This window comes from Pongo pygmaeus, chromosome 3 (genome assembly GCF_028885625.2).
Source record: "Pongo pygmaeus isolate AG05252 chromosome 3, NHGRI_mPonPyg2-v2.0_pri, whole genome shotgun sequence".
Classification (NCBI taxonomy): domain Eukaryota; kingdom Metazoa; phylum Chordata; class Mammalia; order Primates; family Hominidae; genus Pongo; species Pongo pygmaeus.
In genome coordinates, this window is record NC_072376.2 from 118,864,696 (window position 1) to 118,881,971 (window position 17,276).

Below are 17,276 nucleotides of genomic sequence, written 5' to 3' on the forward strand. Positions count from 1 at the left end.
CATTGTTTTTTATTCTTTTTTCCTTTGTCTCCTCTGACTGTATATTTTCAAATAGCCTGTCTTCAAGCTCACTAACTCCTTCTGCTTGATACATTCTATTAGAGGACTGTGATGCATTCTTCAGTATGCCAATTGCACTTTTTCAAGTACAGAATTCCTGCTTGTTTCTCTTTAATTATTTCAATCTCTTTATGAAATTTATCTGGTAGAATTCTGAATTCCTTCTCTGTGTCATCTTGAATTTCTTTGAGTTTCCTAAAACAGCTAGTTTGAATTTCGAGTCTAAAAGGTCACATATCTCCGTTTCTCCAGGATTGGTCCCTGGTGGCTTATTTAGTTCATTTAGTGAGGTCATGCTTTCCTGGATGGTCTTAATGCGTGTGGATGTTCATCTGTGTCTGGACACTGAAGAGTTAGGTATTTATTGTAGTCTTCACAGTCTGGGCTAATTTGAACCTGTATTTCCTGCAAGGCTTTCCAGGTACTCAGAAGACTTGAGTGTTGTGATCTAAGCTATATCTGTATTAGTGGACACCCCAAACCTAGTAACACTATTGTTCTTGCAGACTTGTAGAGGTACTGCGTTCATGGTCTTGGATAAGATCCAGAATTCTCTGCAGAGACTGTTGTTCTTTCCCCTTACTTTCTCCTAAAAAAAAAAGAGGCTCTTTCTCTCTATTCTGAGCCACCTGGAGCTTGGGGTGGGGTGACACAAGCACCTTTGTGGCCACCACCACTGGTACCGCACTGAATCAGACTGAAAGCCAGCACAGCACTGGGTCTCGCCCAAGGCCTGCTGTCCTAACTACTACCCTGGCTACTGCCTGTGTTCACTCAAGGTCCTGGGACTATACAATCATTAGGTGGTAAAGCCAGCCAGGGTTTTTCCTTCTCTTCAGGGCACAAATTCCTCCCGGCAGGTCCAGAGGTGCCATCTGCGAGCCAGGGACTTGAGTCAAAAACCTTAGAAGTGTGCCTAGTGTTCTATTGTACTGTGGCTAAGCTGGCACTCAAATCATGAGACACAGTATTTCCCACTCTTCCCTCCCCTTTCCATAGGCAGAGGGGCCTCACCCTATGACCACCATCACAAACCCATGGAGAGTACTGCTGGGCTACTGCTGATGTTCTCTTAAGGCCCAGGAGCTCTTCATCGATCTTGTGGTGAATGCTGCCTGGCCTGGGACTCACTCTTCAGTGTAGTTTCCCTTTGGCCCATGGCAGGTCCAGAAATGCTGTCCAAGAGCCAAGTCCTGGAATTGGGGGCCACAAGATCCTGGTTGGTGCTCTACTTCCCTGTGGCTGAGCTGGTACCTAAGGTGTAAGACAAAGCTCCCTTACTTTTCCCTCTAATTTTCTCAATCATAGTCTCTCCCCACAGCCATCATAGCTAGTAATGTGCTGAGTTTCACCTGAAGCCAGCAAGTCTCAGAGTGGCATACTACCTGGGTATTGCTACTGGTTATTCAGGGCCCAAGGGCACTTTATTCAGTAGTTGATGGGTCCTGCCAGGACTGAGTCCTTCCCTTCAAGGCAGCAGGTTCCCTTCTGGCCCACGGTGTGTCTAGAAATGTTTGGGAGCTAGGTCCTGGAAAGGGGGATTCACGACTCTGACTGGTATTCTACCCTACTGTGGATGAGCTGGTTTCCAAGATGTAAGACAGAGACCTCTTTACTCTTCTCCCTCCTCTCCTTAAGTGGAAAGAAGGTGTCTTTTTTGGAGCCCCATGCTGTGCAGCCTGGGTTTGGGGTAGGGGTGGTGCAAGTACTCTCTTAGCCACTCTGGCTGTGTCTCAACAGGTTATGTGCCTCCTTAGTCCACTCACTTTAATCTAAGTTAAGCACTAGGACTCCCCAAGAGTTGCAGTCCTTGTGGCCTACACTGCCTTTGAAGTTTATTTAGAGCCCCAGAACACTAGCCCAGGGTGATAAGTCTTGCCAGAACTGAAGTTTGGACCACTGGGATGGGCAATTCCCCTCTGGCTAGAGTTGGTTTAAATATCTCCTCTGTGGGTGGACATTAGCTAAGTGCAGCCTGGTTTTGCATTCTGCTGTAACAGGATATCACTGAGTTCAATGCAATGTCACAATTCCTGCTGGGGAGTGGGCAAGGGTTGGCATTGGTGATTCAAGACTGTTTCTACCCTCCTCAGTGCCTTTTTCAGCGACATGAAGTTAAAACCAGGTACTGTAGGTGCTCATCTAGTTTTTGGTTCTTATGAAGGTGCTTTGCTTGTGTAGACAATTGTTAAATTGGTGTCTGTGCAGAAGACATGCTTGGTGAAGGCTTCAATTTGGCCATCTTACTTTGCCCCCTCCCTATCATTTCATTTAAGAATCTATGATACAGTTCTTGATCTTTAGGAATTTATGTTAAAAGAGAAAATGAAGGCAGACATAGAGGCCTTAAAGCATAAGTATGTATAGGGTATACCTAAAACTGAGTGAAATCTAATTTCTGTGCTACAGCATAGAAAAATTAGAGGAAACAATACTGACAGAAAATCTCGTAAAGTTGTCAAGGGAAATATTACATTGGGACTTTTAGACCATGTTAGAAGTCTGAATTTTATTGTCAGGAAAATAATAAGAGTCTTGGTAAACATTTTGATTAAAAAAGATTATGGTAGCTGAAGTCTGAAAAATGGATTAAAGATAAATGAGAATGGATGCAGAGAGACCAGTCAGAAAATTGTACAACAGGCCGAGCGTCGTGGCTCATGCCTGTAATCCCAGCACTTTGGGAGGCTGAGGTGGGTGGATCAGCTGAGGTCAGGAGTTCAAGACCAGCCTGGCCAACATGGTGAAACCCCGCTTCTACTAAAAATACAAAATTAGCCGGGTGTGTTAGCGCATGCCTGTAATCATGGTGAACATGAGTAAAATACTGTCAGCAGAATTGGAGAGAAGTATATAGATTAATAAACAAAAGTTTTTGATTGACTAAATTTGGAAGGTAAGGCAGGAGTCAAAAATGAAGCTACTAACCTAAATGAAGTAGATAAGTTCTTAGAAACACAAAGCTTACCAAGACTAAAATCATAAAGAGATAGAAAATCTAACTAGATCTAGTACTAGCAGGGAAATTGAATCAGTAATAAAAAATCTCCTAAGAAAGAAAAGTCCTAGATCTGATGGCTTAACTGGTGAATTCTACCAAATATCTAAAGAACACAAATCCTTCTCAAACTTTTCTAAAAAGCTGAAGAGGGTGGAATACTTTCTAACTCATTATGTAAGGCCAGCATTACCCTGATTCCAAAGCCATACAAAGACACTGCAAAAAGGGAGTACTAAAGACAAATGTCCCTTATGAATATTGAAACAACAATCTTCAACAAAATAGTAGCAAACCGAATTAAAAAGCATATTAAAATTATGCAGCATGATCAATTGGGATTTATTCCTAGAATGCAAGGATGTTTCACCACAGGAAAATTAATCCATATGATACACTACATTAACAGAATGGAGAAAAAAAAAAAAAACCAACCACATGATCATCTAAATTGATGCCAAAAAAAGAACAAAATCAAACACTGTTTCATGATAAAAACATCTAATCACTAGGAATAGAAGGAAACTTCCTCAACACAATAAAAGTCATATATGAAAAACCCACAGAAAACATGCTCAGTGGTGGAAGGCTGAGAGCTTTTCCTCTGACATAATGAATAAACAAGGATGCCTGCTTTTGCGATGTATTTTCAACATAGTACTGGAAGTCCTAGCTGGAGAAATTAGGCAAGAAAAAGAAAAGTCATCCATTGAAAAGTAAGAAGTAAATGATCTGTTTGCAGATGATGTGATCTTGTATCTAAAAAATACCCTAAAGATTACACAAAACACTGTTAGAACTAATAATGGAATTCAACAAAGTAGCAGGATACAGAAAAAAACAGACAAAAATCTGTTGTATTTCTATATACTAACAATGAACAATCAGAAAAGGAATTAATGAAGACAATTTGATTTACAATAGTATCAAAAGGAATAAAATACTTAGGAATTAACCAGGGAGGGGAGAGACTTGTGCAATGAAAACAACAAAAGAATGCTGAAAGAAATTTAGAAAGACATAAATAAATGAAAACACAAGCCACATTTGTGGATTGAAAGATATAATATTGTTAAGATATCAATACTACTCAAAGCCACCTACAGATTCAACACATCCTTATCAAAATACCAATGATGTTTTTAGTAGAAATAGAAAAACCTATCCCAAAATTCATATGGAATCTCAAGAGACCTAAAATAGACAAAACAATTTTGAAAAAAAAGAACAAAGCCAGAAGACTCAGACTTCCTGATTTCAAAATTTATTTCAAAACTATTGTAATGAAAACAGTATGATACTGGCATAAAGGCAGACAGACATATAGACCAATAGACTAGAGCCAGAAATAAACCCTCCTATATATGGTCAAATAAGTTCTGAGAAGGATGGTTAAGGCCATTCAGTGGGGTAAAGGACAGTCTTTTCAGCAGATGTTTCTGGAAAAACTGTATATCCCCATGCAAAAGAATGAAGCTGAATTCTCACCTAATAACATATACAAAAATTAAATCAAAATAAATCAAAGACTTAAATGTATGGCCAAAAACTTTAAGACTCTTAGAAGAAAACATAGAGCAAAAGCTTCATGATACTGGAGTTGGCACTTGATTTCTAGGAGATGACACCAAAGCCCAAGGTGACAGAGAAAAAATAGTCAAATTGAACTTTGTGAAACAAAATATTTTGTGCATCAAAAGACACTCAACAGAGTAAAATGGCAACCTACAGAATGAAATAAAATATTTGCAAATCATATACTTAATATGAGAATAATATCGAGAATATAAAGAGAACTTCTAAAACTCAACAAAAAAAGAAACAACTCAAAAGGCCTTGAATAGGGCATTTCTCCAGAGAAGATATACAAATGGCTAAGAAGTACATGAAAAGATGCTCACTATCACTAATCATTAGGGAAATATAAATCAAAACTACAATGAGATTCCAATTCACATTTATTATTCAAAAAAAAGAAGAAGAAGAAAAAAAATCAAAATAGAAGATTGTTCGCAAGTTTGAGAAGAAACTGAAACCAACCCTTGCACACTGTTGGTAAAAATGTAAACTGATACAGCTGCTATAGAAAACAGTATGGCAGTTCCTCAAAAAACTAAACATAGATAACACATGATCCTGAAATTCCACTTTTGGATATATGCCAAAAGGAACTGAAACCAGAATCTTGAAGAGATATTTATACACCCATGTTCATAGCAGCATTGTTTACAATCGCTAAAATGTGGGAGTAACCCAAGTGTCCACTGATGAATGAATGGATAAACAAAATGTGGTATATATACAAAATGGGTATTATTTAGCCTTAAGAAGAAAAAAAAATCTGACCAAAACTATATGATTCCAACTCCATGAGGTACTTAGAGTAGTCAAAATCAGAGACAGAAGTAGAATGGTGGTTGTGGAGAGGAGGGGAGAATAAGGAATTACTATGGAATGGGTACAGAGTTGCAGTTTTACAAGATGAAAAGAGTTATGGAGATAGATGGTGGTGATGGTTGCACAATATTACGAATGTATTTAATACCACTGAACTGTACACTTAAAATGGTTAAGGTGGTAAATTTTATGTTATGTGTATTTTTATCACAATAAAAAAATTAGAAAAGATCCCTACAAATACACATAAATGCATATATGTTTAACTTAAAAGGGTTTGTATATATTCAGAAACCTATATAAACTATATTAGAGCAACCAGTATTAGAATTCATGGAGAACAAGCTAAAAACATAAAGGCTCAGGGCCTATCCTTTAAACAAGAGGGGCCTCATTTTTTCTTAGCTTTCCTGGAGAGGCTAATATACATCAACATTTGCAAAATACTGTTTTATAAATGATTGTGCAGAGAGACCAAGGAGTGAGGGTCAGGGCAGAAAGAAAGAAGTAAAAGGAAATAGGAGAAAGTGTCTGACCCAGTTCAATAATTGTAATCTGTTGTAAACTGAGGAGACATTATTAGCTCAGCTATTTGCATTTGAGATATACAAATAATATTAAGTATTACTACCATGATAACACTTCTGTACCAAGGAATGGTTTGCAGCTTGTTAACCAGAATTGGGGGGGGGGTGTGTGTGTGTGTGTGCATGTGTGTATGTGTGTGTGTGTACATAAGACTTTCAAGACATATTGCTAAGCAAAAAAAGAGAGAAGAGAAGTTTGGGCTGGAGCTAATAACCGGAAGCCATGGTAACTGTATGATGCAAATATGAAACATGAAACAACACAAATGCTATGATTCCATTTATTTAAAAGTTAGATTACATGTTTCCATCCCAGCCACTCCCAAATCTCATGTCCTCACATTTCAAACCACAGTCACGCCTTTTCTACAGTCTCCCAAAGCCTTATTTCAGGATTAACTCAAAAGTCCACAGTCCAAAGTCTCATCTGAGACAAGGCAAGTCTCTTCTACCTATGAGACTGTAAAATCAAAAGCAAGTTAGTTACTTCCTAGATACAACGGGGGTACAGGCAATAGAAAAATATACCCATTCCAAATGGGAGAAATTGGCCAAAACAAAGGGGCTACAGGCCTCATGCAAGTCCAAAATTCAGCAGGGTAGCCAAATCTTAAAGCTCCAAAATGATCTCCCTCGACTTCATGTCACACATCCAGGTCACGCTGATGCAAGAGGTGGGCACCCATGGCCTTGGGCAGCTCCACCTCTGTGGCTTTGCAAGATATAGCCCCGCTTTCCACTGCTTTCATAGGATGGTGTTGACTGTCTGCAGCTTTTCCAGATGCATAGTGCAAGCTGTTGATGGATCTACCATTCTGGGGTCTGAAAGATGGTGGCCCTCTTCTCATCGCTCCACTAGGCAGTGGACTCTATGTGGGAGTCTGTGTGGAAGACAGTGGTGACTCTGTGTGGGAGTTCTGACCCATTTCCCTTCAGCACTGCCCTAGCAGAGGTTCTTCATTAGAGCTCTGCCTCTCCAGCAAAATTCTGCCTGGATATCCAGGCATTTCCATACATCCTCTGAAATCTAGGTGAAGGTTCTCAAACCTTGATTCTTGACTTCTATGCACCAACAGGCCAAACACCATGTGGGAAACTGCAAAGCTTAGGGTTTACACCCTTAGAAGCAAGGGTCTGAGCTGTGCCTTGCCCTCTTTTAGCTACAGCTGAAGCTGAAGTCACTGGGACACAGGGGACCATGTTCTGACACTGCACAGAGTAGCAGCAGCCTAGGAAACCATTTTTCTGTCCTAGGCCTCCAGGCCCATGATGGGAGAGGCTGCTGTGAAGGTCTCTGACATGCCCTGGAGACATTTTCCCCATTGTTTTGGTGATTAGCATTTGGCTCCTCATTACTTATGCAAATGTCTGCAGCTGGCTTGAATTTCTCCTCAGGAAATGGTTTTTCTTTTCTTCACATCATCAGGCTGCAAATTTTCCAAACTTTTATGGTCTGCTTCCTCTTGGACACTTTGCCACTTGTAAATTTCTTCTGCCAGATACCCTAAATCATCTCTCTCAAGTTCGAAGTTCCACATATCTCTAGGGCAGAGGCAAAATGCTGCCAGTCTCTTTGCTAAGGCATAGCAAGCGTGACCTTTACTCCAGTTCCCAAAAAGTTCCTCATCTCCATCTGAGACCATCTCAGCCTGGACTTCATCGTCCATATCACTATCAGCATTTCGGTCAAAACCATTCAATAAGTCTCTAGGGAGTTCCAAATTTTCCCACATCTGCCTGTCTTCTGAGTATTCCAAGTCTCTAGGAAGCTCCAAATTTTCCCACATTTTCATGTCTTCTGAGCCCTCCAAACTGTTCCAACCTCTGCCTGTTATCCAGTTCCAAAATCACTTCCACATTTTCGGTATCCTTACAGCAGCACCCAACTGTACCAGTACCTACTTAATATATTAGTTTGTTCTCATACTGCTAATAAGGACAAACCCCAAACTGGGTAATTTATAAAGGAAAGAGGTTTCACAGTTCAGCAATGCTTGGCAGGCTTCAGGAAACTTACAATCATGGTAGAATGGGGAGCAGACATGTCCTTCTTTACTTGGTGGCAAGAAAGAGAATGAGAGCCAAGCAAACGAGGAAGTCCATTAGAAAACCAACAGATCTTACGAGAACTCACTCACTATTACGAGAACTGTATGGGGGAAACTGCCCCTATTATTCAATTACTCCACCTGGTCCTGCCCTTAACACATGGGAATTACATACAACTCAAGATCAGACTTTGGGTGGGAACAGAGTCAAACCATATCGATCTCTGTCCAGGAATTTGTTTGCCTTTCTCCTTCTCTACACTTGAAATATAGAGAGAAAAATTCATATTTTAATCCAGTAAATCAAGGTCTTTTGATATCCTATTCCCAAATCCAACTATCCCTTATTTTCTAATGTTGGATTATTATTATTATTATTTGCTTATTTTTTGGGCCAATGGTAGAATAAGATTATACATTACCATGGAAAAACAAATCTCAAAAGATATTATTTTCTATAAAATGTCTTCTACTTAACTTCTAGAGGGCTGATACATTTTATTCTTATATGTAGCTGCCAGGGTTTCTAGTCTTCATCTTTCACTAAAATTGTGCCTATCATAATAGCTCCAAAATTGCCTACAGAACATTAGATAATGGCAGAAGAATGGAACCAGTAAAAAGAACAGATGCAAAGCTAACCTTTTTGTTTTCAATGCATCTATTGCTCTAAATAATTTCAGCAGACAGTGTTTAGTTCTCCTTTAGGTTAACATTTTACTCTCAATATATTAGCAAAAAAAGATAGATAATTGTACTTTTCCTTATACTTACTGTAAAAAAGATTTCTTCTTATTTAAGAATAGGTATGCAGCTGATTGCATGAGTATATGTTAATGTATCTTCTAGAGAAATAGAGAAAAATTAAAAAAATGCTTGAAAAGCCAAGTGTACAGTAGGATATGATATATATTAATATATATGTTCCAATAAATAAGAGTGAAAAACATTTACAGTACTGATCAAATGGCAATTTATAAGTTAACTTGTATTAAGTAAGGTTTCTGAGTCTCTTTACCTCTAAAATGGGGATCAAACATCTCAGAGATTTGTTTAGGGGCAGATAAAAATAATGTATCTGGGTACCTGAAAATCATAAAGCACTGTGGTGTTATTTTTAAACTGTTCAAAATCTAAAAGGTAGTGTTGTTATTACTGAGATGAAACTTTGTAGACTGGCATTTATATTTGAATTTTGTAAACTATTTGAACCAAAAGTATAAAAATGTGCTTTAAATAAGATTTTATCTACGGTAAACTCATGTTTAATCTACACTGAAAGCATACCTTATAAACTGAAGGTAATGCAATAAATGCTATCATTTTTATGGTAATAGTATATACAAGCAGTTAGCATTATATAAATAAAAAAATTAATTTATTTAATAAAATCTTGGGTTAGTATATGTATTCATAATGAAGTATTAAAAAGAACTTAACAATAATTATTGCTTATTTACATATTGCATGTAAGTAATACCAGTCATAAATATGTGATTAAAATTTAACAAAGAAATAGATTTTAAAAAATCAAAGATTAGGTAGAGATTTTTCCAAAATACATTCTGTTCAAAAACATTCAATTAACCAAGATTACATATCTTTACTTATTATTTTCTTCAATTAATAAACTTCAGTCAGAATTCTCAAGCAGTTTTAGCTATTTAAGAGAAAACTGATGGGAAAGACTTTGGCACTAGATGAAATAATTATTTTGGCAATTCTTTAGTTTAGGGATGAAAATAGTATTAAGACTAAGAAGTAAAGGTCAAAGTAAATTTTAAACTGAACTTACTGAGGTAAAACTGCCAGAAAGATTTCTTCTTTGAAAAGTCAGCCTCCCTAATCCTTAATCTCCACACTGTTTTTATAGTGGTTTCTAAATGTAAAGTGATAGTAATGAGCTAACATAGCTGTGGAAAAACAGAATACTAGAACATCATGTCCTTTGTACAGATAATTTAGATATAGAAGACTGTCATAAAGTTCTTGGGCAAACTGCAAAGTAAAAAAGATTAACTGTTAATTACTAAACATGTAATAATGATGTTTTACTCTTTTGGAGTGCTTATTAGGTACTAGACACTGAATTAGGAGCTTTACATATATCATTCTTAAAGTAACCCTGCCAGGGTGGTATTATTTTAAGTATGCTAACGATTACAAATATGGAACTAGAGAGGTTATGTGAATTATTCAAGATTATATGAAGAAAAAGGAACAGGGTTGAAATTTGAAACCACGTCCATATAACAGGAAAGTTCATGCTTTTTCTATTATAAAATTCTGCTTCAGGGAATAAATACAATAGATGCATGCAGAAATGAAAGTAAAATTGATTTTTCTTCTAATATCCACTTTTAAACTTCCATTCTACTAGTAACAGAGTACAATTTATCTCAATTTATAAAAGCCGCTTTTAAAATCTGTTTTTGACTCAGACATAAGAATATATAATATGAACCTGCATTCTGATTTTGCTAATTTTAATAAATATTCTTTTTACAGCATGCATACATTATTTTTGTATCTGCTTTCTATTATACTAACACATTTGAACCTTCAAATAAACAATATTAAAAATGTAGACATTTCAGATAAAAAAGAACAAAAATTTAAAATATTTTATGTACAGAATTCTATAAACATAAAAAATTAAAATAGGTACTTTAAGAAAAAATTTTGAGAAAATAAACATGTTAACTGAATAGAAATACTTTTCAAACAACATGAACTTACAGAAGCGGTTTTTCAGACAAGTTTCCTCAATTTATATAAAAGAGGTAATTCCTTTTATAGAAAATGATTAAATAGCAGGCAAAAGGAGAAATAAATTAAATTTAAAAAATAATTTCAACTTTTATTTTAGATTTAGGAGTACATGTGCAGGTTTGTCACAAGGGTATACTGTGTGATGCTGAGGTTTAGGGTGATTCCTGTCAGCCAGGTAGTGAGCACAGTACCCAACAGGTAATATAATCTTAAGACCAAAGCCTGACAAGGACAAAAAGGAAAAGAAAATTATAGACTTATCTAATCTATAAACATAGGTGCATAAATTTTTTAAAAAACTAGCAAATCAAATATAGCCAGTATGTCTTTTTGTTAGTGACCAGGTAGACTTTATCTCAGGAATGTAATGACCATTAAATATAAGAAACTGTAATAATATAATACATTGTCACAATAAAAGATGAAATAATCCCAAATTAATAAAAATAAGCATTTGATAAAGTTTAACATTCATGATAAACACTCAAATACAAAAAAGATGGGACAATAATTGTCTCAACAAAGAGTATAAAAAACATCAAACTTAATGATGAAATTAGAAGCATTTTCATTAAATTCAGGAACAAGTAAGTCTACCTACTCTTAATCCAAAGGTTCTGTCCAAAGCAATAGACAGTAAACAATTGGAAATATAATAAATGGAAAGAAAGAGATAAACTTATTCATATATATAGGGGTGTGTGTGTGTGTATTATATACACACTGTATATATATATATAGAGAGAGAGAGAACTATATATATATAGAACTGTATAATATATAACTGTATATATATATATACAGTTGAATTAGCTACAAACTATTAGACTTAGAGACTCAATACCAATATACTTAGACACTAAACAAAACACCTTTAATGAACACATAGGTCAAAATATTAAGTAAATGGAAATGAAAACACAACATCAAAATTTGTGGAATGCATCAAAAACAATGCTCAGAGGAAACTGTGTAGCTTTGAATGTATATATTAGAAATAAGGGAAGTTCTAAAATCAATGATGTAAGCTTCCACCTTAGAAAACTAGAAAAAGAACGGCAAATTAAATTCAAAGTCAGTAGAAGAAAAATAAAAATCAGAGCAGAAATCAATGAAACTGAAAACAGTAAATCAAAGTAAAAGAGATCAATGACACCAAAAGCTGGCTCCTTGCAAAGATGAGTAAAATCAATAAGCCTTTAGTCAGCTAAGAAAAAAGAGAGAGATTATTCAAATTACAAATAGCAGAAATGAAAGAGGAGATCTCAGTACAGATTCCATAGACATTAAAATGATAACAAAGGAATACTATGAACCATTCTATGCCCATAAATTTGATAGCCTGGATAAAATGGCTTGAAAGACACAATATGACAAAACTTATATGAGAAGAATTAGACAATCTGAATAGGCCTGCATCTATTAAAGAAATTCAATCAATAATTAAGAACATTTCCAAACAGAAAGTATCAGACCCAGATGAATTCACTGGTAAATTCTATTAAAGACTGAAGGAAGAAATTATGCCAACTATCTACAATTTCTTTGAGAGGACAGAAGCAAAATGAACATGTCCTAACTCATTCTATGAGGCCAGTATTACCCCAAATACTAAAACTAGACAAAGACATTACAAGAAAACAGTATCTCTCATGAACATAGATACCAAAATCCTCAACAAAATATTATCAAAGTGAAATCCAACAATGTATAAAACAAATTATATACCATGAACAAGTGGAATTTATCCCAGGCATGCAAGGCTGTTTTAACATATGAAAATTAATTAATGTAATTCATTGCACCAACAAGCTAAAGAAGAAAATTCACATGATCATACAAATAGATACAGGAAATACATTCTACAAAATCCAACATGCATTCATGATAAAAAATCTCTCGGCAAATTGGGAATAAAAGAGAACTTACTCAACTTGTAAAAAACATCTACAAAAACCTACAGCTCACACAATACTTTCTGGTGAGACCCTAGAAGCTTTCCTGCTAAGACCAGGAACAAGGCAAGGATGTCCTCTCACCATTTCTTTTTAACATTATATTAGATGTCGTATCTAATGCAATAACACAAAGAAAATAGGAGGTGTACTAATTGGCAAGGAGGAAATAAAACTGTCCATTTTTCAAATAATGGGATCATATATGTAGAAAATCTGAAGGAACTGAGCAAAAAACTGGAGCTAATAAGTAACTACAGCAAGGTAGCAGGACTCGAAGTTAATATAAAAGGTCAAACGCTTTCCTGTATACCCGCAATGTACAAATGGAATTTGAAATAAAAAATAATACCATTTACATCAGCATTCCTCAAAATCAAATACTTAGATATAAGTCTAACAATATACATATAAGATCTAAATGAGAAAAACTATAAAAATCTGATGAAAGAAATCCAACAACTAGATGAATGAAAAAATATTCCATTTCCTGGATAGGAGACTGAATAAAGGTTGAATATCTCTAGTTCCAAAATCCATAATCCAAAATGTTCCAGAATCAGAAACATTCTGAGTACCAAGATGATAGTCAAAGGAAATGCTCATTGGAGCAATCTGGATTTTGTATTTTTGGATTAGGAATGCTCAATCAGTAAGCATAATGCAAATATTCCAAAATCAGAACAAATAAAATATCTGAAGCATTTTTGGTCCCAAGCATCTTTGAAAAGAGATAATCAACCTGTATTGTCAAGAGTTCTTCCCAAATTGATATGTAGATTCAATGTAATCCCAATCAAAATAGCAGCAAGTTATTTTGTAGGTATCAACAAACGAATTTTAAAGTTTATTTGGAAACAAAGGCTCAGAATAACGAACACAGTATTAAAAAGAACAGAGTTGGAGGACTGACACTTCTGAGCTTCAAGCAAATTATAAATCAAAACAGCATAGTACTGGCAAAAGAACAGATAAATAGATCAATGAAAAAGAATAGAGAGTTCAGAAATCAACCCACATAAATACAACCAACTAATCTGTGAAAGGAACAAAGGCAATAAAATGGAGAAGTCAGTCTTTTTAACAAATGATTTTCTGCTATAAAGAGGATACAATTCAAAATTTGTAACAAAGAAACTATTAAATAAGTTTGTATTTAGAACTGCTGAACTTCAAAGTTTCAAGCTATCTTACAGGTCATCTAGAACGGTGTTCCTCAACTTTTTTGGCACCAGGGACTGTCTTCATGGAAGACAATTTTTCCATGGACCCAGGATGTGGCAGATGGTTTTGGGATGATTCAAGCATATTACATTTATTGTGTACTTTATTTCTATTATTATTACATTGTAATATATAATGAAATAATTACATGACTCTTCATAATGTACAATCAGTGGGAGCCCTGAGCTTGTTTTCCTGCTACTTAATGGTTCCATCTGGGGGTGATGGGAGATAGTGACAGATCATCAGGCATTAGATTCTCATAAGGCATGTGCAACCTAGATCCCTCACATGCACAGTTCACAAGAGGATTTGTGCTCCTATGAGACTGTAATGCTGCTGCTAATCTGACAGGAAGCGGCGCTCAGGTGGTAATATGAGTAATGCAGAGTGGCCATAAATACAGATAAAGCTTTGCTGGCTTGCCTGCCACTCACCTCCTGCTGTATGGCCTGGTTCCTGTGACTGGTATCAGTCTGTGGCCTGGGGGTTGGGGATCCCTGATCTAGAACAACATTTACCATTTACTGACAAATGAGTTCTCTCACCAAAATTCATTAAATGGAAATATCTTCAGTTGAATATTTCTAGTATTTGAGAATTTACTTTCTTCTGGGCAGGCAGAAGACAACTACTACTTTTGGAAAACTATAATGCAAATATTTATTTATAAGTGTGGGTTCTTATTCTTTTCTCTCTCAGGATATTTTAGAAATGTCTTATAATCTTTCATATATATATTCATTTAGCTGTTTCCCTCTTTATCATCTATATATCTAGAGGCAGAGATTATAATTATCAAAATTGCTCTGTATTCAATCATAAGCAGGGTCATGTTTATAAGTGACCTTAATATAATTTGATTGTGATGGAAATATGTGAACAAATGAATGTACTCATATATTTGGGGACATAAATAAAATCACAGAAAGTGCCATATCTGAAAAGCAATACATACATATTAACTGAAATTCAATTTCATGGAAATAATTATGATACTATGATAATATTAGAATATTTGAAATGTATGAATTATTATAACTGAAAGCTTTGTTGACCATATTTATAAACTGTGTTTAATAAGAATGATAATGCTGAAACACCTACATGGCATAGTTTTAAAAATGCTGTTTCTTCTGTCAACCAACAATAAGTTCCTGGTCTATTAACAACTCTTTTTCTATTTTTTTAATTCTTTCTTTGCTTCTGTAATCTCTCACTATATAACCAATTGATATATAAACAGATACTACAAATGCATACAAAAAAAGCAAAACTTGCTACCTGGAGGAGTATGTCAAAATAATCTTCCTAACTCTATAACCAAATAGATATAATGGTTTTCTGGAATATTTCTATGAATCAAATCATGTGTTAGAAAATATCTACATTAAAAGGACATAAATGACACCATTAAGAACAATAAAGATACTAGTGTATATTAATTTGAACATCCATCTCCTTTTAGAGTTTGTAAACTAAATCCGCAAATACATACCAGATCTGTCTTTGGAGGATCCGGACACTCAGCAGAGAAATAAGGTGCCGAACTTCTGACTCCACTGCTGTCAGAAGTTGGCTTTGGAGGTTGAGCATGCTGTCTGTAAGTAGCACTTTTAGGAGTCCAACAAAACAGGTTGATAGATTCTCTCACACAGCGTTCAATGTCAATTTCTAGATAGAAATGTTTTAAAAAAGCAAATGTATAGAATTTAGATTGCTCTTTTATTGTAATAAACACCATCTCTCCTAAGTGAATATATCTAAATATGGCTAAGATGATAAGTTATTAGAAAAAATGTCAGTAAAAAAACAACGTAGCTATTAATCAGCATATTTATGACTGGATTGATGGAAATATTTGGTATAACTTGCTTACATATATTTGTAAATGTATCTACTTATGTTTTCATGTGTGTCTTTTACTTGGAATTATCTACATATACATATGTATATATTTCAGAGTATCATTATTTAAATGCCACAGAATATAACACATCTCCTTATTTAAAAATCTGCCAAATTTATGCTGATAATGTTTCCACTTTTCCAATGTGAAACGAAAGTTGTGGGGGGAGAGTACAGTTTGGGAATAGGTAGACAAAAGATTTAGGAGATGTTGATTGCTGATTCAGAACGAATTCTAGTAAAGTGAACTGACAGTTTTACTGCCATTAAATAAGATATAAAATAATTAGAAAAAAATTTTCAGAATCTCAATTCAGCATTTCTCAATTTTTTTTTTTCCTGTTTTTGAGACAGAGTCTTGTTCTGTCTCCCAGGCTGGAGTGCAGTGGCGCAATCACGGCTCACTGCAACCTTGGCCTCCCAGGTTCAAGCAATTCTCGTGCCTCAGCCTCCCTAGAAGCTGGGATTACAGGCCTATGCCACAACGCCTGGCTAATTTTTTGTATTTTTAGTAGACATGGGGTTTCGCCATGTTGCCCAGGCTGTTCTTGAATTCCTGACCTCAGGCAATCCGCCTGCCTTGGCCTCCCAAAGTTCTAGGATTCCAGGGATCATCCACTGTGCCCAACCAGCTTTTCTCCATTCTTTAATAATTTCTTGAGTTAAATGAAGAAAGGTTTTAAAGTTAAGTTTAATCAAGTAAGGTTTAAATGCACTTGATTAAAAGATAAAACAGAAACATTTTCATATTAGATTTCCTTTTGTTTCTCATGTTTGAAATTTAAGCATCTTTAATGCAGAGGTAATATATATAGAAAGGTTACTACAACTCTATACTGTTTGTGTTTTGGATGAGACTGTATCTCTTTAGGAGGTCAACAGTCCTGATGAGAAGTTAGCCAGTCCTCTATGGCGAAAGTGGAGAGACCACAGAAAGGCGGAAAAATTCAAGAAGTTGACTGTGATGAAGGAGTTTAGCAATGACTAGTTTTTATCTTTCCATATTTCTAAAAGTAGCAAATGGCATATATTCTCATTTCCTCTGTAAAAGTACAAGTGTCAGGCTCAGGCAGGCAATGGAGAAAAAAATATTACATGTCAGAAAGTGGTAAGTTCTTTTTTTTCTCCCCCTCTTTTTGAAATAAAGGGCTTGTAAGGGGAAAAGGAAATAGGCATTAAGTAAATTCTGTGGATAGTGCATGAGTAATCATTTAGAGCTATCTGCTGTGGTAAGGTGGAGAAATCTGGAAGAGAAAAAGAAGATAACACTGACCATCTATTATGTGACAGGTATTGTACACTTTCACTTAATCCATTTAATTCTTAC

The 17,276-nt window shown here is 35.4% G+C and overlaps 1 protein-coding gene across 6 annotated transcripts in view; it reads right to left on the bottom strand.

Annotated features, from left to right (window-relative positions):
* The window catches only part of TBCK (TBC1 domain containing kinase), a 266,911-nt gene that overhangs the window by 112,988 nt on the left and 136,647 nt on the right, over window positions 1-17,276 (bottom strand). For all 6 annotated transcript variants that reach the window (XM_054484087.2, XM_054484088.2, XM_063663960.1 and 3 more), the window contains one exon: window positions 15,540-15,715. In XM_054484087.2, the coding sequence (XP_054340062.1) occupies window positions 15,540-15,715 (176 nt within the window). The remainder of the gene's footprint in view (window positions 1-15,539; window positions 15,716-17,276) is intronic.